At 41.1% G+C, this 26,942-nt stretch overlaps 1 protein-coding gene across 1 annotated transcript in view; it reads right to left on the bottom strand.

Annotated features, from left to right (window-relative positions):
* Window positions 1-26,942, bottom strand: part of Opn5 (opsin 5) — a 54,393-nt gene that overhangs the window by 11,025 nt on the left and 16,426 nt on the right. The window contains exons 5-6 of the mRNA XM_059244005.1: window positions 13,321-13,562; window positions 10,100-10,157 (exon numbers count right to left, since the gene is read on the bottom strand). Of these exons, the coding sequence (XP_059099988.1) occupies window positions 10,100-10,157; window positions 13,321-13,562 (300 nt within the window). The remainder of the gene's footprint in view (window positions 1-10,099; window positions 10,158-13,320; window positions 13,563-26,942) is intronic.

The following is a 26,942-nucleotide window of genomic DNA, read 5'->3' on the forward strand; positions in this document are numbered from 1 at the left end:
GAAGATCTTGGCAAAGCTTTTTCTATAAAGTATAAAAGTACGTATTTTATGAAACCTAAGATAAAGGTTGAGGAGTTGAAAACCTTTTGCAACATAGAGTCTCTCAACTATTCAAAAGGACAAGGATCTATGGGCAATATAGAAAGGAATGGTTGCATGCCAATACAATTTTATTTCTGTCATTTATTTATTTAACAGTTAAATAGTCATTCTGTTATTTGTTTAATAGTCAGTGAGCCAGATTAGGCCCCAGGGCTGGGGTTTGCAGACTTCTGCACCAGACTAAATCACAACAGGTGCTGAACTTGAAACGGTTAATATTTTCCTTGGAGAAATTTTCTATTTGATGAGCACTCTGAGTTTCAACCTTTTATACAGCCTTTAATTGTGTCCCCACTGGAATGAGATTGCACCATGACCATGTGGACTCGTCTGAATCAATATAACATAGGCTGTCATCTGGGACTCACTATCTCATATTTCCCATAATTCTAAACTATATTTGTCACCAGAAGTAAAACCAGTGGGGTGGACCTGGGCAAGCATAGTTTCTGCTACGATTTTAGCCATTTTGCCACCAGAAGTTAATCTGAAATTCTTTGTGAGACACTGAAGCAACAGCAGCAGCCTGACTGATAAGAATGATTTTCTTCTACTTGAAAATTGCTTGTATTGATTGCTAAATGGTTAACTAACAGCCGTGTTAAATGAAATCCAGACAATGCTGAATGAAACTAAGATACTAACCTGCTGAATGCACTCCATTGCTCCCACCTTTCCCTCACCTATCACCTGACTATGACAGCCAAAATAAAAAAAAAACCAACCTTCAGAATTATTTAGGTATTTCTGACCCTCAACATACATCAGTGTGACTTCAAAGGAAACTTACTGTACTCTAGCATGAGATAACACACAGATCCTGTGCCTGCTAATTTATGGTATAATAAACACTGCTAGAGTTTTTATCTAGAGAGTAAGGCAAAAACAAGTATTTAAAAAATAAATCTAAATAAGCCATACCTGCCAACTTTGTATATCAGCATTTATAAGCTAACTTTTTTCCATATTTTCCTGGAACAAGTTGTGGCCCTCCTCTGCCCACATAGTTACCAACTTTGAGTCCTCTAATGCCTATCTTCATTGGCAAAGCCTTGACCAATAGCAGCCACTGCAACCCAAAAGGATGGGAAATAGTCTTGCCTGCTGGCTCTCAGATATGGACATGCACCTCCATTCTCTGCTAACATCTGGGATGTTCTGTATGGCAAATGTGCTGCTAATTAGTCAATAAATAAAACACTGATTGGCCATTGGCTAGGCAGGAAGTGTAGGCAGGACAAGGAGGAGAATAAAGCTGGGAAGTGGAAGCCTGAGTCAGAGAGACACTGCCAGCCATCACGATGACAAACAGCATGTGAAGGTGCCGGTAAGCCATGAGCCATGTGGCAAGGTATAGATTTATAGAAATGGATTAATTTAAGCTGTAAGAACAGTTAGCAAGAAGCCTGCCACGGCCATACAGTTTGTAACCAATGTAAGTCTCTGTGTTTACTTGGTCGGGTCTGAACGGCTGTGGGACTGGCAGGTGAAAGAGATTTGTCCTGACTGTGGGCCAGGAAGGAAAACTCTAGCTACAAATGGCGTCCAATGTGGTGGCAAGAGTTTCCACCTAAAAACTGAGAAAAAAGATTCTAAAATGGAGCTAAAAACAGTTCCTAATTGTCTCTCTCAAATGAGCGGCAGCTGCCGGTTTGAGCTACTGGCAGGTTCCTAGTGTGCACACTTGACCTGCAGTATAGCAGGAATGAGGCCTCTGCAAGTGGCACATTAAGCTGCATGGTGGATTTAGCCTTTGCTAGTACAAAACAAAAAAAAAAGAGGTTTCTGGGCTACATGCTGCTTGGATAAAAGCATAGACCCACGATAGCTCCCAGAGCTGGTGGTAAACGTAGCCATGTTGGGAAGCTGAGGTGGGCAGAGCCAGCAGCCACAGCTGCTGCAGTTTAAAGCAATAGATTTACAATGAGACAGATTCAGATGTAATAGTTTACAATGTGTGTAAAATATACGTAGGCTTGAAAGAGACAAAAAAGGTGATATATACAGTTATATAAACAAATAAATAGTTTTAAAAAATAAAGTCTTTAAAGAGACAGTAAAATTAATAGAAAAAATAAGCCACATAAAGATGAATATTACACAGAGAATGTGGATTGTGTTGTCTTTGGGATTCTTAACTGCAGAGAGATATTTGATTGTAAAGGAAGGTGAGTTAAACCAATATGCATATTTTAAAGATATCTTGATTTCAAAATTTGGATATAAGGGTATGTTGCTTTGGAAAAGAGTCTCTTTTGTTCCCACAGAAAGCCAGAGGCTATGGATTTGTTCCAGATTAAGATACATCAGGTTTGACCAGCCAAGACCCCCTGAAAGGTCTCCGATGACACCATGGCCCAGATGATCTAACATCCAGAATGGTTTCAAGGCAACTGGCTCAGACGATACAGCCTCACGGACTACTCCATGATCCTAAAATTTTCTTTGTATCCCCATAAGATACAGCGCCCCCCTCCAGCAGGAAGTAGTAAGAGAAGCTATGCCCAAATTCCCAAATTATATGTAATTTTACTTTGTTAAGGTTAAAACCTTCCTTTTTGGAAAAAAAGGGGGGGGGGAAGTGCTGTGGGATGTTCTGTATGGCAAATGTGTTGCTAATTAGTCAATAAATAAAACACTGATTGGCCATTGGCTAGGCAGGAAGTGTAGGCAGGACAAGGAGGAGAATAAAGCTGGGAAGTGGAAGCCTGAGTCAGAGAGACACTGCCAGCCATCACGATGACAAACAGCATGTGAAGGTGCCAGTAAGCCACGAGCCATGTGGCAAGGTATAGATTTATAGAAATGGATTAATTTAAGCTGTAAGAACAGTTAGCAAGAAGCCTGCCACGGCCATACAGTTTGTAACCAATATAAGTCTCTGTGTTTACTTGGTTGGGTCTGAACGGCTGTGGGACTGGCAGGTGAAAGAGATTTGTCCTGACTGTGGGCCAGGAAGGAAAACTCTAGCTACAATTCTCGCTCTAATTCCTACCATATTTGAACAGCTCATATACACTTCGGCTGCTTTAGCTCTTCTTGTGAACATCTGTGTTCCAGCTGTTTTTCTACGGGTGCTGATCTGGTCTAGTTCCCAGGCTGACCCAACTGCTAACCTCTAGATCTGCTCAGGTCCTCCATATATTGGTAACAGAAAATAGCTTAAAAAGACAGGGCTAGGATGTACTCTCATCCTGGAATAAAATCTTCCCTAGTTTGAAGAGGTATCCTCTTTGTGAGAGTGTCTGCTTCTTTCCCCATCCTAAGAGAATAAATTCATAAGTACCTCACACTCGGGCTCAACCTGAGCTAGGATTATCCTTTGGCTAGCTTGCAAATCCCTCACTGGTAGCGAATGGCTGCAACACGGGCCTTTGAAAGTGTTTGTACAAGTCTCAGGCCTGGTCGCATTTTTTAGAGAAAGGTGCCAACTAATCCACTCTGGGAATGTGAACTGTAACTCACTGCCTTGATGACATTATTCTCCCCTCCAAACCCTTTAAAATATTTCATCAGCCTGTGCTGTCACATAGACTTGCTTCTACACACATAAAATGTCAAAATGCATAGCTCCAGAGCTAATTCTGGGCAGTCTGGATAAACCCCACCTGCCTCCTGGCAAATCTAGTTTTTTTTTTTTCCAGGTGGACCAGATGCTTCACTCTTCTTCCAACGAGTTAGACTTTGTTCATTTGGGAGTATGTGTATGTGGGTCAGGTGAGTGATAGAAGCAAATAGCACTTTCAAAGTAGAAAATGCCAGGAAAGTATAACTTTGGGTATCAAGGGAAAAAATACCCTTTCTGAACAAATGCTCAGAGCAGTAGATAATCCCCATTGTTAAAATTGTCTATGAAGAAAGACTGACACATGCAACTCACTCTTCCCTTCCCTGCTTCCATGAGGTGACCAGACTCTGCCTACAGCCTTCTGCAAAGGTCTTCACAAAGGTTCTCCTGAGACACCTGATGCTCTACTGTCCCTTTGTCCTAATGAAACACACACACTAAAGAAAGTGCTCTGCTCACAGAACACTTGTCCCTGGGATCCAGAAACACTTTCAGCACACAAGCTCTCTTTTTTACACACCTGACTTTCGGCTAAGATGCTCAGGTGAGTTCTAATCCTCACCACACATACACAGTGGAACAAGTCTTAGAACCATGCTGTTCTTAAGAGAACCATTGATTTAACCAATGCCAGTGGGTACCCATGTAGCCTTATTAAGTTACACATTCTGGATCAGTCAATTATATGATCCTGTTTCTACATTTCTAATCAGCTCTTAGGAAGCACTCAAATCCTGGGTGTGCTGTCAACATTTGGGGTGGCAAGAATTTAAAGCACACTGTCATAGAGACTAGTAGATTAAAGTCTCTGCATAGCCCTCCAAACACAATCTCTGATATATTTTGTTGTTGTTTGGTAGTTTTTCATTTGTTGTCTGTTTGTTTCATATATAAAGCCCAGGGTAGCACAAAACTTACAAGTCTCCTGAATTCTGAGATGACAGACATACAGCACAGGCCCAGTTTTCTCTCTGCTTTTAAATACACTCCCCAGGTAGGAAGCAGAGGTAAGTGAGAATTTCTGAACTGTCTGGAAAGCCAAATAAGATTTCTAATTGTTCCTGTGCATGTGCACATATGGTAGGGAATTTTTTTCTCCACTCAGCAACATGGTACCAGAATACCATGGGTCTTCTATCAGAGCCAGGCAAGACTGTCCAACCCTGTGGGATGACTCATCCCTAACAGGCTTGAGGGCCAGCTGGCCCAAACCTGTTTCTGTGATATTTTCTGAGAGCCAACCTGGATCTGCCTAAGAGCCTTAGCAACAACAGCTGAGACATGATCTGGAGATGACCTGGACCAATGAGAAGCAGTTATATCACACTAGCAGAAGTATATTCATCAGACCTTCCCCCAGGGTGGGGTGGAGGGTATATAATGCTTGCCTCTTCCTGAATAAACTGAGCTTGTGGTTTCAACATTCTCCCAGAGTCTGTGTCATTGACTCTGCACCTACATGACCCATCCCCTAAAGGGAACAACAGCACAGGACCCTGCCACACAACCCCTTTATCCTTGTTGGAGACTCTTACTGGAATGAACCAAACCTCCTCTGAAGCACTTCTTATACCCCAAATGTCCCTTACACAGGAAACATCTCTGGTCCAAGGCCTAACACTAGTGATGCCCTGTGAAAGCATTAAAAATAGCTGCTTCCACAGAGTCCTGTTGTTTTTAACCTTCTCAAGAAGAGTGAAAATCTCCTAGATCTACAGATCCAGATACCCTCTAGAACATTTAGAAGACCTCATGATAGCCCTATGAGTCTCGTGCAGATTGACTAAGTAGTTCTAATAAAGACAACACTAGATGCTTCTATTTATTTTATCCTTTCAAGGATCCCAACAGTTCCTAATAACCTTGCAGACTTTGCATGAATTTAAAACAAATTATAATAATGTAAGGCTGTCCCTATTCATCAGCTATGACAACTGAGGACCATGGAGAAATAAGGTCATTTACCCACATATCTCCTGGGTAACATGTGTTTGGTATTATATAAGGCTAATTCCCAAACTGTGCTATAAACTCCTATGCTCTGTTTCCTATACTTTATCTCTGTTTTCCAGAAAAAAATCCATAAATTAGTTTTCTTTCCCAGAACATAACTAATTCATGAAGTTCAAACATCAAGCTCGGATGAAACTACTACAGTTGTGACCTTTTGTTAAGATGACACAGATATAGATAATATAGACATATAGAGAGATAAAGATGCTATATAAACATACAGAGAGTTGGCAATATTTCCTGATGCTGACACTCAATTCCTAAGAGAATGAAAACACACATTCTCTTTCTTTTATATTTCCCAAAACCTTTAGGTCACTATATATTGCAAACACATAATAAAAACTCCTGGCTAGAGTGAATGAGCCAATGTAATATTTATGTGGGTAGAGTTGGCCAACGTTGAAACCAAAACAAAACAGAACCAATGAAATCCTTGTACAATGTGGAGTGATTTTTCTCTCAGTTATGTTTTGTGTGATAAACATCTGTCTACTGCAAATATCATGGTGTACTTGAGACATATCAGCAGAGGTCGGAAATAAGGAACAGATATTTCACATACCTGAGAAAAGTCACTTAAGATTCAAACCTATGCAGTAGAATAATCTCAAGAATTATTCTACCCACTACTACGACCTGTGAATACACATGTTGAAAGTAGTACAATCTTTAAAAAGCAAAACATTCAATTTCACAACAGCCACAGTGGTGAGCAAGGGTTTTATCTAAGGAGTACACTAATACCTTGAGGTTTTAGGCTGTTCATGCTGACTGAGAATATACTTTTGAAGATGTTTTCTTACTGAATTCCCTATAACTTTTGAAGATCTTGCCTTTTGCCAACTTTTCACTAGAAGCATGAAAACTATTTACTATTTCCTAAAATGGAAGCAACCTAGGTACCTGTAGACAGGTGAATGGAGAAAGACAATATGTTAGAAGGGGTATGGTGTGCATATGGAATATTATTTAGCCATAGAGAAGATAAATATTCCATCATTTGCAACAAAATAGCTATAACTGGTGTATATTACATTGAGTTAAATAATTTAAATAATCTTTCATGTGTGAAAGTTAAAAGAAGAGTGGACCTGAAAACAAAACAGTGATGACTAGCAATTGAGAAGGGAGAGGAAATGGATAAAGAGAGGCAAGATTTGTCACTGCTTGTTGTATAAATATGTGTGTGTACATATGTGTATATATATATATATGAATGAATATATAGGCATATCAGATTGAACTCCATTAATATGCACAATGAATATGCATTAATCAAAAGTAAAGTGGAATGAAATAATGGTCACCACTTTAACCCTTTGGACAATGAGACCTGGCTCCATCACAACTAAAATAATTATGAATCCAAAGCTGATGAATGCTACATACTAGCCTTTTCCTACATACCTTCACTAGATGCCCTCTGGTATTTTGATGCATGATGGCACCTTCTAGCCCTTCCCAACACTTAAGAGAACTTGCTGCCATTTTTCCTTCCTCATGCTCCTTGACTGTCTATTGCTCTTCAGAATCTGGTTCACATCACTATAGATTATCAAAGAGCATGGTTTTTTTAAGGAAAAAGTAGATGAAATGAAGTATGCAGTTATCAACTAAGCTGTAAATAAGTTTAATGTTTGATTCTTAAGAAAATTGCATTTGGTTGATCAAATAGAGTTTTACTACAAGATATATTCCAGCTGCCTTCCTCTAAAAATAGTTTAAATGTTTTTTGGATTTTACCATAATTCTTGAAAATCAAATTTTCAACTCCATAGGGCATTTAAGCTCTCAATCTCTTCTCACAAATTCATTTATCCATTCTTTTTTTAATGGAATAAGCTACATTTAAATGGCTGCCCATAGAAAGAAGGCAATTTAAAGTAAGAACTGGCAAAGAAAGGGAGGAGGGATTATATTGGGGGGGTCAAGATCATGATGGGGAAACCCACAGAGACAGCTGACCCAAGCTAGCAGGAGCTCATGGACTTGGAGCACAGAGGATTTAAATCATATATTTCAAAATGGTAGGAGAAACTAATGCTAGGATCTTTCCCCAAAGCTCCTAATATTTAAACTCTATTTTCCCTCCTCACTATGCTAATCCTGGTTTGTACATGCTCTTTAAACCTGTGCTAAAGTCCACAGTTTAGTTAGTTAATAAATGAGAGTGTGCACGCTACGTTTAGGGACTCCTGTAAAGGTCAATATTAGCTTTCACTGTTAGACTACACTAGACTGAGTGGACTCACCTCTGCAGTCTCCCCCTCCCCCTCATCTAAAAATCACCTCCTCAAAACACCTCCTTTGCTTTAATCCTTTTGGGTCTTTTGAAATCAACACTCTTTCTCTATCCATACTACTTCCCAGGCAGACTTCTCAAAGCTCGTCATAACTCTTCTATCACCATGCAGCCATGCAATCAACTGCCAAGGACTCCTACTTCTTAAGACGTTTGAAAGCTCTGTTTTCATTTCCAGGGCCACTGCCATCCCTTCATCCAGGATTTCATAAATTGTACTTCCTTTACAAAGTCCCCAATAAATGTGAGAATGTACAGTCATGACCCTCCATCCTCACCAAGAAATCCACCCTCCACCATGCCACCAGATTGGTCATTCTAGACATTGCAAACACCATAACTTCCCAATGGGTTTGTGCAGAACAACTCTTGCCCACCTTTCTACTGAGCATTGCCACCTACTTTAATAGTAAGAGCAGCTATATATATGTTGGGAGTGCATCCTCCCTAATAGGTAGAGTGCTGAGTAGCTTTTTCCTAGTCATTCATCTACACCTCACAACAACCCTTTGATATTGTTTCCTTTCCCCATTTTGCAAGCTTGCCAAGGGCATAGAGCTAAGGTGCAAACTACTAGACAGTCTGAATCTGTGCTCTAAACCTCTGGCCCCCTCCATCTAGGTTCCTCACCCTCATGTCTCTATAATTACACATCTGTCTATGAGCAGCTTGCCTCTCCCTTCTAATAACAATTGTGTCCTTCTTCAAATCCCAACTTAGTAGCTCTAAGTCCCAGAGAGAGATGCTAACTTTTGCTTTCATCACACAGCTCTTTTGTTGCATCTTCTCAACACTTATCCTAAGCCAACAACATGCACAAACTCCTGCTTCATCCCTACTGCAACCCTCAAGGAAAATAAACTCAGAGGAGCTGAAGTTGTCATACACAAAGGGCTAAGCCTTTGAGGGAGTGGCTGGTTCTCTATAAACCTTCAAATGCAAGGAGTAAATAAATCATCAGTGCAGGGGAGAGGCCACTCACTTCTTGCTTTTCTCTCTAGCAGTTATCGAAAGAGTAGAAACAAGGTTGACGGACAAGGCTATGTTCACAGTAGACTTGGAGGTAGACAATGCACAAGCATGGAGGATACCTTCTTGGGCCTATTCCCCAGGGAAGGAGGGAAAAATCAGATGGACACTGATGAAACAAATGCCTATCTAGTGGAGTATTTGCATGTCTTAGTCTTCTCCTTAGCAGTTAAAGGACACAAGTCTGCTTTTGAAATCCTTCCTTCTCATTAACTCTTTAACCTTGGGCTTCAAAGGGTACTTGTGGGATAAATTGAACAATAACAAAAAAAAAACTAAGGTCACAAAGAACAAGCAAAGAAAAGAAACAGTACTTATAAACAGTATTGCCACTAAATCCCTTCCTTAGGTACTTATGGCTAGTAGTGCCCTATCCTATTCACTGTATATAATTAGCTAGAACCTAATGAAAACCCAGGAGAATGAAACTGCCATCAATGGGAATTATTTTTGTAATCAAATTCAGAGGTACAAGAAAACCATTCAGGGTTTTCAGACAAAGCTGATTTCCCTTAGTACTCCTTCCCATCACCACCAGCATAGAGTTCAACCCTCAGCCAGCAGAGAAGAGAAGAGCTGTGAGAATCTAGTGCCTACCAAGTAACCATGGCACCACACTGTCCCATTGATCAGCTGCCTAGGTGAACCACAGGCACACCATCCCTGGTCCTACACTCAGAAATCATGAAGATGATGAAGATTGATGATGATGATGATGATGATGATGATGATGATGACAAAGAAGATGTCATGATGGTATAAGTAAAACAATACCCTAATAAATAAAACTTGTAAACATTTTTTCTTAATGTCTTAGGCAAATCCTACTTGGTGTGGGATAGGTTTGGCATAAGGAAAAGAGAGTATCAGGGATTTCCTTCCTAGTATTCAGCAAGTCCTAGCCTAGTTTCCATTTGCAATTTCCCAACAAACCCTGGCTTCAAGAGAAAGAGGGGGAATATACAAAATATAAAAATATAATTTAAAGACAAGAGTGAAGCCACGACTGGATGTTAGGAACAGTGGAAAGGCAAGCATGTGAGTAAGTGTGTCCATGAGTGATGCTGTGTCCATCTTCATACCTCTTGATGAATTTCCAGCACGGCAGAAGACTTCCTGACTGCGGTTACAGTGTGCAGCCTAGAAACAGAGAAGAGACAAGGAAATGCATCTAGACACACACATCCACACACTCCTGAGTATGTTATCATGTCAACTGAACTACCATCACTACTGGTTCAGAGAAGCCTGGGGTAGGAGAGCGTAGATGTGATCTAGATATATTGTATACATCTATAAAATTTTCAGACGTTAAAGAAAAGCAATTTTATATCAAGTGGTAGAAAAAGAAACAAAAACAACTTGTGAAAAAAAGGCTAGGCACGAAAAACTTCAAATTTTCAAAAAAGAAGAAAACTAAAACTCTAGAGTATTCAAAATGAAAAAAAAAAGTCTCTTGGACAAAGCTTTCTGCATGGAGGCTGCTTCTTTACAACAAATTCCATAAAATCCCGTGAAATCTGTACTTTCTTGCACTCATTCATTTGAGCCCTGCAAAGGCAGATTCTAAACTAGAGCAGTCAGGGAGACCGAATGGTTAAGAGGCATCCCAGAACTTGGGGTGTTGGTTTCCCTTGGCTTCATCTTCTAACGTATTAGAAATGAGAAATGTGTCTGTCCTTTATAGCACAGACCAGTGAGTCTTTGGACATTGTTTTCTACCCGAGCAATGGAAGTCTCTTTCCCGTCATCAGCCACAGATGATCTCATAGGTCTCCGTGGAGGCTGAGACGAAGAGCTATAACTCTGCCCTCCACCACCAGTATTTTCATTTCTCGGCCTCTGCTTTCAAAGATGGCTGTGATGAGAATCACCTGGGAAAGTGATTCAGCCAAATGGTTGAAACTCAGGCCCAGCCCAGACCATTGAATCTCTGCTGATGGAGTTTTCAGAGTTCCTGAGATATCTCAGTCACACATCTACAAGAGACTCCATCTTGACACCCAAATGAGGAGTGCAGTGCCATTCCAAATAGGAGTCTTCTCTATGTGTGGAATTCTGGGGTCTTTTGTGTTTGTTGTCTGGCTCGTTACCTTCTGCCAAAACTTCAGGGAACTTGGCTGTGGAAGGTTGAGTTTTACTTTTCTAGGACTGTTAAAATTAACTCAAAATTTATTTTCATACGCTCATATTCTACACAGTAGCGTTTCCGTTGGAATTCAATTTTTTTTTCTTCTTCAAAGCCAATACATTTCAGATCTCAGAAACGGAAGAGCCAAGATACCATCGGTTAATCCCATTTCAGTCCACTGACTTGCTCTGAACTGGCTTCACATCCCTTCACCTCACCCAAGAAGCACTTTGTCTCTTAACAACAACAAAGATAAACAAGAAATCATTTTGTTCTCTTTATTTATAAGAGAAACGCTGAGAGATGCCTTCCACCCTTGTGCAGTCCGCTGGAGCAGACCCTGCACAGCTCAACACCTCTTCAAAATGGCTTCCCAGAAGACACTCCAACCTGTGGAACCCAAGGTCACCTCACCGCTGCAGCCCTGATGCCAGCTTCCTCAGAAGAAGCAGAAACTTGAGCAACATGGGAGAGTCCTTGTCCTCTTCAGAAAAGCCGTCACTGTGTTCCGCATAAATGTTTCATGAGAACAAGTGAACCGAGCTGTCTCTTGCCTGACTGAGTTTCCTAAAGGCTTAGACTCCAAAGTCACTTTCTCTCCCTCTTTCTCTTGCTGGATGTTGAATATCTATGCACTGCTCACACTTGCGAGTAAACGTGCAAATTGCAGAGCCGGTCCAAGGCAACATTCTGAGCGAGGTGAAGCGTGCCTCCAGCCATCCCTGTCACGTCATCATTTTTAAATAAAGAAATGTTCCATCACGTTCTCCCAAAATTCTCTGTGAAAATTACTCTCCCTACCTGTATTCACAATAAAGATAAGGACAACGCTTCATTACTCCCTAAGGAGACGGATGTTAGCCTTTGGGTTTAACTACTCATTTCCAAAGAGACGACTTCCACAATCACCAGTGTGAAAGGCCACCCACATTTGTCACAAGGCCTTTCCCATACATCCTTTGGTTCAATTACTAGAACTTCCTATTATCAGCTCATCCCAATCTGAGGCTCTAAGCAACTAATATGCCCCTCAAAAGTCGAACTACTATAAACTACTGTCTTAAGCACTAATTTTGTCTCAAATTGTAGATCCTGTCCCTTTGTCACAGCAACAATGACAATATTGTCGTTAAATTATAAATTTCATGATTATTTTTATTTGATCATGTACTTATAGAGTAAAAAAAAAAAAAAAAAAAAAAAGCCAAGTTCAGAAGAGCTGTAAAGCAGAGCATCAGAAGGCAAAATTCCGTGTCTTCATGATGATCTTTCTCTAATACCCATTAGTAAAGGAAAGAGTGTTGAATAATACCTGGTCTCCAGGTAATAACTGAAGAGGACCAGAGACCCTGAAGCCTTCCCTCCCTCCTCAGTCTAGGCAATGACTTAATATGCATTTTCTACTTTCTACCCAAAGGCAGGCTCTGAATAGACACAGGAGAAACCCACCCCTACAATCCTAGCTCTTCACTCACTCTGAGTATTGGGCCTTTAGAAAAAGACAATTCTGGAGTCTCAGATTCTCTTGTACTCCATGCAGCAGAAACAGCATCAATGAAAAAGGCCGATGTTTAAGTGACAGTTCCTACCCTGCTGCCTTTTGCCTGTGTAAAGGTGAACGGCTTCCCCAGCCTTAACTGTCCTTGAACCCATTCCTTCACAAGCACAGAGAAAGAATGGCTTCTCTCCCTCAGAACATAACTAAAAAAGCCTGACAGAGAAAACAAGGAGAAAGGAATGGGCTCACCCTGCTCCCTCACTTCTGCCTCAGTCCCTTGATTTTAGCTAAGAGCACTGATACCCCCAAACAACAGTGGCCAGTAATTTTTTCACAAGAATTTATTGCTGCCACGTAGAATGGTGCTCCCGGACTGATATGGATTTAATCCCCCCCAAAGGAAGTTCACAACCACTGATACTTAGTGATTGCTCCAATACACGCAGCCTGGCATCTGGTGGCTCCAGGATCAAAAATGGAATGCCTCTTGGTATCTGCTCGTCATCTAGCCCATATACATCTGATGACTTGGTTTCAGAAATTTTGATGAACTGAAAACAAAGTCCTCCTAACACAGCTCCTTGGGAACTCAACTTCAACCTGAGTGTCTGCTTAAACTGCCAAGCATTTTAAGACAAAGAACATACAATTCATTTCCAGCTTCTGAATTTTACCTAAAGTCTTCCAAAGACTTCTTCTTCGTTGCTCTCAAGCGACCAGTCTGGCAGCAGGCAAATCTGTAATCAATGACCTGGTAGATGATCGGATTGTACATCGCTGCAGATTTGGCAAGAAGGGTGGGCACCACGGAGAGCTGTATGGGAATGGAGTCTGGCCTTCCAAAAGCTGACCACACGGAGACTACCGCATAGGGAATCCAGGCAATCAGGAAGCCGGCACAGATCAGCATCGCCACCTGACATGGGGCAAGTTAGAGACAGGGGGGTCAAGAGAATTCATGAGCAATCCAGAGTGAGTGACAGGCATGAAGGAGGGGCAAGCCCTTCACTCCAAAAAAGTCCCTTTTCGGTCACAGAGATTGCTTCCCAACGACTTCTGAGAACTTGGCATAATTCTTTATCCCATTTGCCACATCCTGTCCTCTCTCCACTTTAGAATTCAAATGTACCCAAAGACCCAAAATGTAACCCTACAATAGCTGTCAGATTTTGCCTACATTTGGGGCAAGAGATCATAATAAAATGATGCCAGTTCTCTTCAGCTTGCCGGGGTTCTCAACCCACATTCACTTAAAGACCTGACAAAAAATAAGTTCATCTTGATGAAACCTTAAATCATCTCCATTTGCCTCAGGAAACTGAGAAGTGTTGCCCTGGTTTGAAATTCAAATGTGTGCTTTTCTCAGAGATTTTTATTAAATGTTGTTTCTTCTGGTCCAAATTTTTCACAAGTTTGAGGCTCAGGTGACAGAAATTTCCCACAAAAAAAAGTTGGGGAGCTTCACCCAAAGCAATATGGAAAGTGATTTTCTCTCACAAAATTAAAATAACCTCTTAATTTTCAGGCCACAGAATAATTCGAAATACAATTTAAAACACCCTCACGGGTTTTCACCGTCCCAAACTCAATCTCTTCAATAGTGTCGCCCTAACGAGTACCCTACAGCTGCTGATCCTAACAAGTTATTTTAGTTCAAGTAAACAGTTTTAGCAAACGCTTTGGACAAGACACTTAAACTGAGCGCTATGGGACTTCCCAGCATGTCCCAGTTCCCGAATTGTCTCCCTCTAGAGCACAATAAACAGCAGAACACAACACGACTGGATGTTGTTTTTTTGTTTTGTTTTTTTTTTTTTTTTTGGATGTGGTTTTGACACCAGCTCAGAGGAGAGCAAGTTTGTTTCCTACTGGAATAAGCAAGAGCTTAGCGAAGAGTGTTGCAGAGACCCTGACTTGGGCAAGTTGGAGAGATAGAAATGAGAAAAGCTCTGGGGACAGCACCCATGTATAAGTGGAAGTTGTACGTCTGCAAAAGAAGAAGTTGTGTGGACATGAGGAAGCTGCACAGGGAGGGAAGGCCAGGAGGGCCGAGAATACACATGTGTTCAGGGTTTTGTGAAAATGTATTACTGAGTTTTAGCCCCCACGTGCTCTGCAGCTCTCAGAGGTTTGTGAGCAGAAACGTGGAAGATTAACCCGTAGGGAGAAACTGCCTGGAGAAAACAGCAGACAGACAGACCACTGTTGGTCCACTCAGCCAACCAGCAGTATTGAGAATCTGTGTTTTGTGTGGAGGACACAGAAAAGAAAAGCAAACACACCATGCCCACTGAGAATCCCCACTCTTCACAGATTTGTTTAGACAAATGCCTAAACAAGAAATAAGATTTTCCATGAGAGGACTAACACCAGACAATGAGGTCCAGGCTCGGGATTTTATTTTAAGTGAGCTATTTCAGGCCCCACTTAAAAGAGAGCATTACTAACTTCTAAGTGTTCTTACACTGCTGTTCTTCCACTGAGATAAATAATGAAAGTATATTTAAATCAGCATGTTGGTATGCTTCCCCTTTGGTTTGTCTGCATTCATTTTCATTTTCTTGGTGCATCTTCATCTTTATAATTCCCAGCACCTCTCCCACTCCTAGTTTTATGAAGTCGACATAATAGGTAGTACACGACTCAGATCTGACCAATAGGCGTGCTAAAATGGCCTGATGACAAAAACAGAATGAGGCTCTTCATCAGATTCATCTTTGAGATTTAGTGATGCTCACTTTTTATCTCTGAGCATCCTCAGATCTTGGGAAGATGTAAGAATGGTGCTAACAAAGTTCTCATTGCTTCTTCTTCCCATCATTTGACTTAAAAGATAACCATTCCCGATGTCCTGGTCATGATGTGCTATGAAGAGGAATGAGACCAACATGTTGTACAAACATGTTAAAAATATTTATAGAGGCTCTTTTGTTTCAGTGGCACAGCTGGATGTTATTTTTTCTGATAATAAAGCTTGTATGCATGTGTCTTGTTTGAGCACATACAGATGTATGTGCATTTCCATATGAATTAGTAGGAGCATAATTATTATGGGAATGATCCAAAACTTGTCTGTCTGTAACCTAGAGAGCAGCATGGGTGCGAGATGAGTTGCCATGGAAACATACCTTTGTGAGATATGTAAGAATGAAGCATGAGGCTGAGTTTGGTGATAAGAAACTTGCTTAGCATGTGCTTCATTCCCAGAAACACGCACACAAAGACACAAACACAGACACACACACACACACACACAGAGAGAGAGAGAGAGAGAGAGAGAGAGAGAGAGAGAGAGAGAGAGAGAGAGAGCTTGCAAAATATGTTCTGAGGGTACAGAACTTCACTCAAGAATTTCAAGGCTCAGGAGGCTGAAGAGACAGAGATGGATCCATGTTGAGGGCAGCTTGTGCTTTCACTCACAACCACTTGTAACTCCAGCTCCAGAGAACTCAGTGCCTCTTCTGGTCACTGCAGGTACCTGTACTCACCTGCACATATCCACACATAGATGTATACACATACACATGATCAAAAAAATATAATAAATCTTTTAAAAAAAGAATTTTAAAACTCATCTTCAAAACTAATGGCAGGCCAGAAAAACCTCAGTAACGCTGTTTGCTCCACTCTTTGGAGAATGTGAATCCCCAGTAGATGAACCAAAGTAGCCAAAACTCCTGCTCCAGGGCCTGCAACCATGCTTCAGCATCTTAAGCTAAAACTTCTCTTCTGTGCTCAACACTTCTAACCCATTCTGACTAAACACCCTCCTCAACTTGCTTTTCCATCATTCCACAGAAACATACACAGGAGTCCTTTCTGTTTGGTTTTGTGGGACTTTTGTTTGTAAAGAGTAGGTGCCCCGAGGTGCACAGTGAGGCCTCTTTTTTCCTAAATGCCCAGATAAACATTAGTGACATGAATAAGGCTTGTGTTAGCAGCTGGATAACCCCCATCTGGGATGCGAGGGTGAGGCACAGGATGATTTTATGCCATCTCAAAAGCCATTTCCTGTGCTGCTGCCAAAGTCATTGACAAAAAAATGAGTTCTCACAAAGCCTATAATATTTTCTACTTTCATGGGAATTTCAAGAGGAACAAGAGAGGTTTATAACATTTGTGCTATGTTATTCTTTCTTAAAAGATACAGAAGACCTGGATATACTGTGGGGTTATTGTTTTGTTTTGGGGGGTTTTGGGGTTTTTTTTTTACACAGCCAATTAAGTACTGTGGTGCTTGTGGCTTCAGAATAAAACACAATCAGGAGAAATCGAGTCTAACGCAGAGAGAAAGTGTCAGGATGAGATGTGAGGAAAGGGTGGTGCTTGTGTGTGTATGCAAAGTCAGAATGAGGCAAATCCATTTCCTTTGGCCTCATTTTAAATTAGATTACATAAAACATCAATCATTTAGATACTACATCTGGGCCAGCGAGATAATTCACAGAGTAAAGCAAAGCCACCAAGCTGGAGAACCTGAGTTTGATCCCAGGAACTCACGTGGGAGAAGGAGAGAACCCCTTCTTGCAAGCTGTCTTTTGACATCCATTTATGCAATGTGACAAATATGGGCATACACACACACACACACACACACACACACACACACACACACCAACACAACTAAATTAATGTCTAACTTTTCTAATATATTTGCCACACACTTTCTGAAACTGTCGTGACATTTTTCCAAAGCTTAGACTGGGCTTAAACTTTTTATCCATTCAGCCCTCATTTAACCCAATTCAATCTCATTTCAATTTTCCAACCTTTATTTCCCAGATATCCTTAAGCCAGTGATAACAGAGGCCTCAGCGCCCATCACCCTTCCCAGCTTGTTTATTTTTTAATGACTTCACTCCCGTCACTGTCTCTTGGTTCACTGACAAAGCACTAAAACCTCCAGTTCTTAAATTAGACAGTTTTGTGGGAGGAAATTCACAGGATTCGTGTTTAGCTTGTACAAAAGAATCACACATCTGCAACTCGGTTCATTTTAAATAAGTCTTGCTGCAGAAGACCCAAGGATGTCATTATTCCCCAGCTCTAGTTCAAGTTGGCAGTAAGTGTTACAAAGTAATGTCGCCTACGTGTGCTCAATACCAGTGAACTAGCTAGTTAACACAGTCATAAGGTAATGAGGATGAACTTAAATATTTGAATTGATACATGCCTCCTCATCATCAGAGCAGGCAAGGGTTCTAAGGAGGGAGGTCCCATCCTCTCAGTGTGAGGGACCTGGTGGAAGGATGCAGAGTCCTTGGCTATGAGATACTGTGTCTCTCCATGGTCTCAGTCCTAGTATAGCTCCACTGTCTTTAAGAAGAACAAAAACCCTATTGCTCTATGCACAGCCATTTCAGGAGTCCACTTCCTCCCACCAAGCTCCTTTGCCCAGATCTGAGTCAGGCTTCAGCTGCATGCTTCATTGAATAATGAAATGGATGGGAGGAGGCCATAGAATTGACATGAAAGGAAAAGCTGAAAGAAGGGCCAAGGAGATGGAATAAACATCACTGTTGGAATTACATCACCAAACAAGTGATTGCAATGCTAAGTTGGTGGCTGAGGTGAAATCAGTGCACCAAGAGAAGGGGGTAGTAGAGGGTCCTGCCCACTGCAGGAGAGTGTGTGACTGACCTAAGTATGGGATGGATGAAAAGATTGAGATATATCATCATAGATCTACTTAGAAAGTATATGGATTTGCCCACAACCAGTGAAAACAGATTAAAAGAGAGTAATGCCATTTCTGGGACAGCTGTCTTCCATGTGAGGTATGCTTATCACTAAATGATATTATCAAAATGCAAAAAAAGTAAAAAGCCAATATGAATGCATATCAGTGACCCTAGCACTCAGGAGGCAGAGGCAGGAGGACGGCCATGAGTTCAAGGCCAATACTGGTTTCAGAGTGAGTTCCAGGCCAGCCTATACTATACAGTATATTCTTGAAGAAAAAAAAAAACAGTAAGAAGTAGGGAGGGAGAGGAAGGGGGGAGAAAATAAGTAAAAAGGTGGGGAACCTGACTGTTGCATAGTGCCATAGCTTTTTGTCCCTCCGTTCCCTCACACGTATGTAAAAACATGAGTAAGGATACCTATGCTCTCTGGCTACCTTCTAAGAGCTTAAGTCATTCAACAACCGAAGCAGGTCTGCTGTGGGATATCTTTCTGTGTACTGTGAATATATGTTGTTCCCATTGGTTAATAAATAAGCTGCCTTGACCTATGGCAAGGCAGCTTAGAAGCAGGTGGGAAATTGAAGCTGAGATATAGGAAAGAGACAGGCAGGAAGAGAGATGCCAGTCCTCTACTGCCCAAGGAGCAGTAAGATGCCAGCAGACTAGTAATGCCATGGCCACATGGCAACATATAGATGAATAGAAATGGGTTAATTTACATGAAAGAGCTAGCTAGCCAGGAGCTGAAACCATAGGCCATACAGTTTATAATTAATATAAACCTCTGTATAATTCTTTTATAAGCAGCTGCAGGACTGAGGATGGGAGAGATTTGTCCAGACTGTGGGGCCGGACAGGGCCAAGAAACTTCTGCCTATGTCTGGTGTTCCAACATGGAGCAAGAATTTCCACCTAAAACCTGAGAAAGCTTTAAAAGGGGGTTCTAAAACAGAGCCAAGAGCAGCTTCCTAGTTCATGTCTCTCATGCAGGCCAAGGGACAGAGACTGCGGCATTCAAGCTTGAGCACAGCATGGTGGATTCCTGCCGCTGAGCTATACAGAGGCATCTCCAAGGTGTGCAACTCACTGTGTGGCAGATTTAGCTTTTACTAGTACAGGAAAAAAAGAAAGAAAGGTTTCTGGACTACATGCTGCTTGATGGAGGAATAGACCCACTGCTTCCCAGAGTTGGCTGTGAGCATGACTCTCAGAGATGGCAGTAAACGTACCTCCTCCATGTTGGGAAGCTGAACTTTCAGAATAACTTTACAGAAGAACTTCAGTGACCAGGGCTGCCACTTTTATCCTAGCCATGCATCTTAACAGTTTAAACTCTCTCCTGGTCAGAAAAGGATTACATATATACAATAAAACAGATTCAGATGGAATAACCTTCTAAACAGTTTACAGTGTATATAAAAATGTACATAGGCTTGGAAGAGAGAAGAAAATTAGTATAGGCAGTTATATAAAGAAATAAATAGTTTTAAAAAAAATAAGGTCTTTAAAGAAACAATAGAAATAATAAAAAAAAGAAATAGCCACATAAAGATGGAAATTATATAGAGAGTCTGGATTATGTATATTGTGTTTTCTTTAAATTTTTTGACTGTTAATGAGCTGACTGCAGAAAGACATTTGATTGTAAAGGCTGCAAAGTTAAACCAATATATATATATATATTTTAAAGGAATCTTGACTTCAAAATTTAGATCTAAGGATATGTTGCTTCAGAAGGAGGCTCTGCTTTTGTTTCCATAGGAAGCAAGAGGCTTCCTTGCTCAGATTTGATCAAGTAAGACCTCCTGAACCTTAACAGGTGGTATCTATCAACAAAGGTTATAGCCGGTCTTCCCAGGACTTGACCATTATCTCAAAGTTTCTCAGGATCCCCATAAGATTGCCAACACCCCAATCAGCAGGAAGTAGTGTGAAAAGCTACACCCAAATTTATGGTGGTATTTTATTTGTACTGAAATGTGATTTTAATTGTATGTTAATAAATAAAGTTGCCCGGGGGTCAGAGCTATTAGAGCCATAGCAAAAGCTGGGCAGTGGTAGAGCACACCTTTAATCCCAGTACTTGGTAGACAGAGCTAGGTAGATCTCTGTGTGTTCAAGTATACAGCCAGCATTGGAGACACATGCCTTTAATCTCAATACCAACCATAGAAGACCTGGAAGTCTCTACAGACAGGCAGTGATGAGGCAGTTATGTGTTTGGGTTTACAACCAATGAGAAAGCAGAACAGAAAGACTATATAAAGACAAACACACAGGAAGTAGGTCCTTTTTGGAGAGCTCTCTTGGCTGAAGAGGATCGCTGAAGCAGAAAGGGTAAGGCTCTTAGCTCTGACCTCTTGGCTTTCTTCTCTGAATCAGCTCTGTGTTTCTTATTTAATAAGACGGTTGGTTACATCTACACAAATTCCCAAAGTATAGTTTATAAATGTTTATTTTTATTTAAGGGTGGTTGATTATAAATGCAATCTTTTGCTAAAGAAGAAATGAGGATATCGATATGACAGGGTAAAAGGGTAGATTATTGAATCTACTTTTTAAAAGCAATAGCTTGATTGAAATATTTTACATTGCTATGAATTTTAGTCTATTGATAAAAATTTAAAGTTAATTTTGTTATACTGTGTGTATATTTCTACTCTTGCTTAAGGTGTTATGTTTATGTAACTCATTTAAAATTGTAATATATTAAGAAATACAGATTAATAGTCATTTATGACAATCAAACTTATAGTCTTGTTTAGTTAAGTTTTTTAGGTATACAAAGCTATATTTCAGTTAGGGAAGTAATCTTTAAACACTTCAAAGACCTACAGAAACATTTAAAATGTTGTAAGAACTTAAACTTTTCTGGACATTGATATACATCTGCTCCTGGGAGCACCAATCTACTTCAGAAGAGATGAGGGACATCGAAGAAATTCCATATGGAGTTTGCTTTCTTTATGGCAAAATTTAGCCACTTGGACAAGAAACTGCTCTTACCTGGACTGTTTGACAATATGTTGTATAAATTAGACATACAGAACCCATAGGAAAGTACCACTGAACTTTGCCAAAACAAGGTGAGATGGTTCTTCAGGTTCCTGCTTCACAGAAGATACTGCCAGACATTCTGCAGGACACAGAGGAAAGTGACTGATGAACTTTGCAAATAGGGAAGACAATCCTTCAAATTTCCTGCTTCACTAAGAAGTTTGGAGAGACTCTAGGCCTGTAGGCTGAAGATGGATTCCCCAATGTTACAGAAGAACTTTAGGTGACTGTCCAGGCAGCCAGATGTCTCTGTCATTTCTAGAATTTTACATGCCCTTATAATGTACTTCCTGTTTACTCAAGTAATAATTATGTCCTTCTGGGGTCTTTGATGGAGTTGAAGACTAGATAGTTATAATTATATTTTTCCTTAGTTATGATAAAAGGTAAATTAGATACAAAACTTTAGACTCACAAATATAGGATAGATGATAGAATATTTTCTTTAATTTTATCAAATACAAATAGCCTAGCTATCATAACTTGTAATTCTTGCTTGATAACTGTTTTATTACATATAATTTTACTATATTAAAGTTAAAACCTTCCTTTTTGATTAGACAGAAAAGGGGGAGTGCTGTGGGATATCTTTCTGTACACTGTGAATATATGTTGTTCCTATTGGTTAATAAATAAGCTGCTTTGGCCGATGGCAAGGCAGCTTAGAGGCAGACAGGAAATCCAAGCAGAGATACAGGAAGAAGACAGGTAGAGAGATGCCAGCCTGCTGCCCAAGGAGCAGCAAGATGCCAGCAGACCGGTAACACCACAGCCATATGGCAACATATAGATTAATACATATGGGTTAACTTAGATGAAAGAGCTAGCTAGCAAGAAGCCTGAGCCATAGGCCACACAATTTGTAATTAATATAAGCCTCTGTGTAGTTATTTTCTAAGTGGCTGCAGGACCACAGGTGGGAGAGATTTGTCGGACCATGGGGCCAGGCGGGACCAAGAAACTTCCACCTACACAGGTCTGCTTTGAGTTCCTTTTGTTTTACCCACAGAGTAACAACTGAGTTCAGCTGTCTCACACCCTCTTCTACAAACTTGCAAAGAAACTTTTCTGGAGTCTTTGGGGCGCCTGCCATCTGCGAGCCCTGGCTATGAGCCAAGCAGAAAATATGAGCTCATGCTTAAAAAAAAAAATCCACACTTTCCAGTTGCAATTTTCTCAAACCTTAAAATACCACTACTCTAAAAACAAGCAAAACCCAAGACTGAAAGAGAGGAGACAAATTAGGTCACTCATCTTGCCCATCTGTGTTTGGGAGTTTAAGTCTAAAACTGAACATGATATCCCCAGACTAAGCCATGGCTTGTCCTCATGAACAGGGAATAATTTATAAGTGCCTGTTCAACAGAGTAAGGGACCTGGTGGAGGTGTGTTCATTATAGGTGAGCCAAGGTCCTTAGATAGTACACTGTTGCTTAGAGTAGGCAAACAGCTACAGGGCCCAGCTAGCATTACTTTTGCCAAATTGCCGCAGCAGGCCTTCAAATGAACCGGTGTGTAGAACCATGTTGGCGGAATCACAGAGTTTTAAAGTCAATGACAATGTCACTTGGTTTTATGGTCCCCTCTCCCTGTCTTACACCCTTTCCACAGATGAGGAAAAACTAAGGCCTTATGCATTGAATGGTTTGCCCAAGGCAGGGTCATACCGGAATCTGGGTTGTAAGTCACAGCACTGACTTCCACTGAGTGGAGTAGAACTTATCAAAAGATGCAATTCGGGCTGTAACTCGGAACTGAGGCTCAGGAAAGGATACACTCAAGCCACAGCCAGGGAGTGGTTCTGATTAGAACAAATCACCTAGGGTGAGGAGGACTCTGGCCCGGGGTCCGCCCTTACTAGACCCTGATACCCAAGACTGGATGGCTAGTGACAGGAGCTGTGTCCCACAGCTCAGAGACAGAGAGACTAGGAAGTAAACTGTTGGCTTTTCTGGCATTTTTAATTTGAATCACATAGCTCTCACTCCTACTCCTCCACAACGATTAATAATGTTGGAGATTTCTCAGCACAGAATTCGAGCCCTGACGACCAGCATCAGTAACAAATGTTAACAGTGTGCGTCCATGCTCTCATAGGGCTAGTGGAAAAAATGGAAATGACCACTGCTTTGAAATCCTTTTTTTATTATTGTGTCTCTCTGGACTAGTTTTTCTTTCCTTCCGCAAATATATATTAAGCACTTAACATGCTAAGAGGCAATGTGTTGGGTTCTGGGGACATGAGGTGACAGAAGGATGTGGTTTCCCTTCAGGCCCTGTTGGATGGTAGTAAAGAAGGACATTGAACAAGCAGCCACGAGTAGAGTGTGCAATTGCAAACGAATTAAAAATTTGATAATTCCCAAGAAGTAATTGCATTTCAGTGAAACATCCTAATAGGAAGACCTGAATTCCATTTGTAAAATCCTTCCCTGAGAAGTGGCCTTTAAGCTTGGAAAAGCTAGAGAGAACAAAGAGAAATAACTAATTGGTTTTTAAAAAGAGCAAGCATTTCTACTAACTGCCCTTAGCATCCACATAGGGAGTCCCCTGAACCTGATACCTCACCAACAAGTAATAATCAATGGGTAAAACAATGAAGCCAGCCACAAAGGGAAAGAATGAGGCAAAACCCAATGTCCCAAAGAAACAGACGCTCATGCCTGAAGTCAAAGGACCACTTTACAGTTATCAAGGTAATTGGGTCGCCTTAACCTTGTATTCAATGATGCCATCCATTGTGGTTGCCATCTAGCAAGTGCCAGGCTGTGGAATGCAAAACCGAACAGAATGTGACACGTGCCTGTACTACATTCATTCTTTTGCAAAGACAGAGAGATAAATATTTGGCTCAGTATGATAGGTGCCACTAAAGACAAAATACCAAACTCTCTTGTGCCCTGCAGTGGGGGCCTTAAACTATCCAGGGACAGCTAGGGGTGTTTAATGATAGTGAGAGGGACAGTAAGAGGAAGCCAGGGTCTTGATTAACTCCAGGTCTGGACATAACGTGATAATGTTTGAAGAACTGATGTGTCCTTCCTGACATTGTCTTCCAACCACAGCGCTATCCCTTATCAGATGAGCCGCAAGAGGTTTGCTGCACTGTGTGAATAATTTTACCAGCAGAAGTGTGATAACTAAACATTCATTTTTGGGCATCTCAATATCAAAACAGAAATTTAAGCTTAGTTGGCCACAGTAGAGTATGCCTATAATTCTAGTACCTGGGAGGTGGAGACAGGAGGATTGGGAGGTCAAGGCCAGTCTCAGCTACATAGTGACTTTAAGGCCACTCTGGGCTATCTGAGATAGTGAAGGAAGGAAGGAAGAAAACTTGAAAGCTACGTGAGGGAAAAATAGTTGAGAATAAAGGGGTTTTTTTTGGGGGGGGGGGGTGAAAAACAATTGAGTGTCCACAGCCAGAGGCCTAAGTGAGGTTGAGAATGCACAAGAAAATACAAGTCAGCTTTCCACTCCAACAGGTGAAATGTGTATAGTCCAGAGGCAAGAAAGGAGCTCAGAGGAGGTGAGAGCAAGTCCTGAACTGGCCTTTCCTAGCTGAGCGCCAGAGATCAGGGCTGCGTGAGAAAAGCAACAAAGCCCTTTGCGTGTGTGAGGAGGAACAAACCAAAAGCACATGCCTCCTTCATCAGGGTCTTAGCTACGTTCAGAGTATCTGCTGCATGGGTTACAGCAGAGAGGGGAGCGGAGGTGAGACACTGCTTACTGAGGCCTTGTGATTAGGATAAATAACATGCAGTGTGCTGCACAGCAAGAAGAGAAGGAGTTAGATACCTCAGCAAAGCCAGGCCCATGAGCAACAAAAACCTGACCAGGCTCTCCAACCAGCTAGCACCATGACGCTTTGAAGACCTCCTCAGCACTCACAGGCAGCTCTGAGAACAGAAGGGGAGGCCCTGGGGCTACTGAATTTACTTTCATTGGCCAATAATGAAGTAAGTTTGTTTCACAAGGTCAAATGTAGACAGAAAGGTGAGGTTATATTGAGCCACAGAAACAGAAAGTACATACAGATTGTGCACTTGTGTGAACGATTCACGTATGTATATACAAGTACACACTATACTTCTGTTTGTAATCTGTGAAATTTTGGACTACTGTGAGAGTCAGAGAAACCATCATAAAAAAGAATAATGAGAGAAGCCGACAGGTTTATAGACAGATGCCCTTTCATAGTTTGCTAGATGAAATCAGACCAAAAGAAGGCAGATCAAGATAATAACACAGAAAATGAGCTTATTTTGATGCTAAAATCTTGGCCTGTAGCCTTGAAGTTACACACTTCTGGACCATTGGTGTTGTGGAGAGTAGAAGCTCTGAATGAGTGAGAAGCTGAGCAATCCTGAACAGAGCTGAATGGAGGACAGAGAAAGGGCCCTGTGAGATTGTTTCTTCTTTCTTCAGCAGAAATCGGTCAAAAACAGTGTCAGTGTACAATAGCATGATGGGGAGTTGCACTGCTTTTCCTTCTAAATTTATTTTCATGTATGTGTGTGGGTGTTTTGCCTTCATGTATGTACAGTTTGAGCATGTCTGGTGCCTAAGGAGGCAGAAGAGGGTGTCAGATGAGTTATGGGCCACCGCGTGGATGCTGGACGCCAAACTGGGTTCCTCTGCAAGAGCAGTGTTCCCAGCTACTAAGCTGTCTCTCCAAACCCAGATGTTACTGTTCTAGTTACACAGTGAGGAAATGGACTCGAAGAAGCTGGGTGTCACAGAACAAAGATGGACTCAGCAAGTTGTTCTTATAGATTTGTCAATGTGTGTGTGTGTGTGTGTGTGTGTGTGTGTGTGTGTGTAACAATAATAATCAAAAAAGAGAGGATATCAACTTGAGAGTGAGGGGGACATGAGGGGATTGGAGAGAAAGGACATGGGAGGGGCTGGAGGATAGAAAGGGAAGAGAGGAAGAATAATTATATCTTAATTACAATGTAAAAAAAATCAATCAATTAATTTTAAAAGAAGCTAGGTGTCTAGTGCTGGGTTACAAACAGGGCAATGTTTGTGCTGGAATTCAAAGCCTTATCTGTTGTCAAATTCTGTCTTCCTTTCTTTTACCACAGTATCTAAAGAACTAAAGAACTGCCATCTGTGTTCTTTCACATTTACTGAACGATACAACCCTTTCAGGAACAATCTGTGATGAACTTCTTCAGTAAACAGTGTGAATGGTAGAATGTCCTTAAAATGCCCACCAGAGTCCAAGCAAAATGGTAGAGGCTGTGAAGTATTAGGTGTCATGACAGACACATATAGATAGAGATGATAGATAGCTCAATTAGATAGATAGATAGATAGATAGATAGATAGATAGATAGATAGATAGATAGATAGATAGATAGATAGATAAAGCAAGATAGATAGATAGTCAGACAGGTATTCCAATAGAAAAAATAAGCCCCACTGAAACCATTATACTAATTTGGTAAATATTTGTGTGGTGAGAGTTAGGGAACAGAAGAGAGACTGTTGGAGAACAGAAGTTAGACAAGCCCTGCCTAACAAGGTTCAGAAGCACGTAAACAATC

The sequence above is a fragment of the Peromyscus eremicus genome, chromosome 16_21 (genome assembly GCF_949786415.1).
Source record: "Peromyscus eremicus chromosome 16_21, PerEre_H2_v1, whole genome shotgun sequence".
Lineage (NCBI taxonomy): Eukaryota > Metazoa > Chordata > Mammalia > Rodentia > Cricetidae > Peromyscus > Peromyscus eremicus.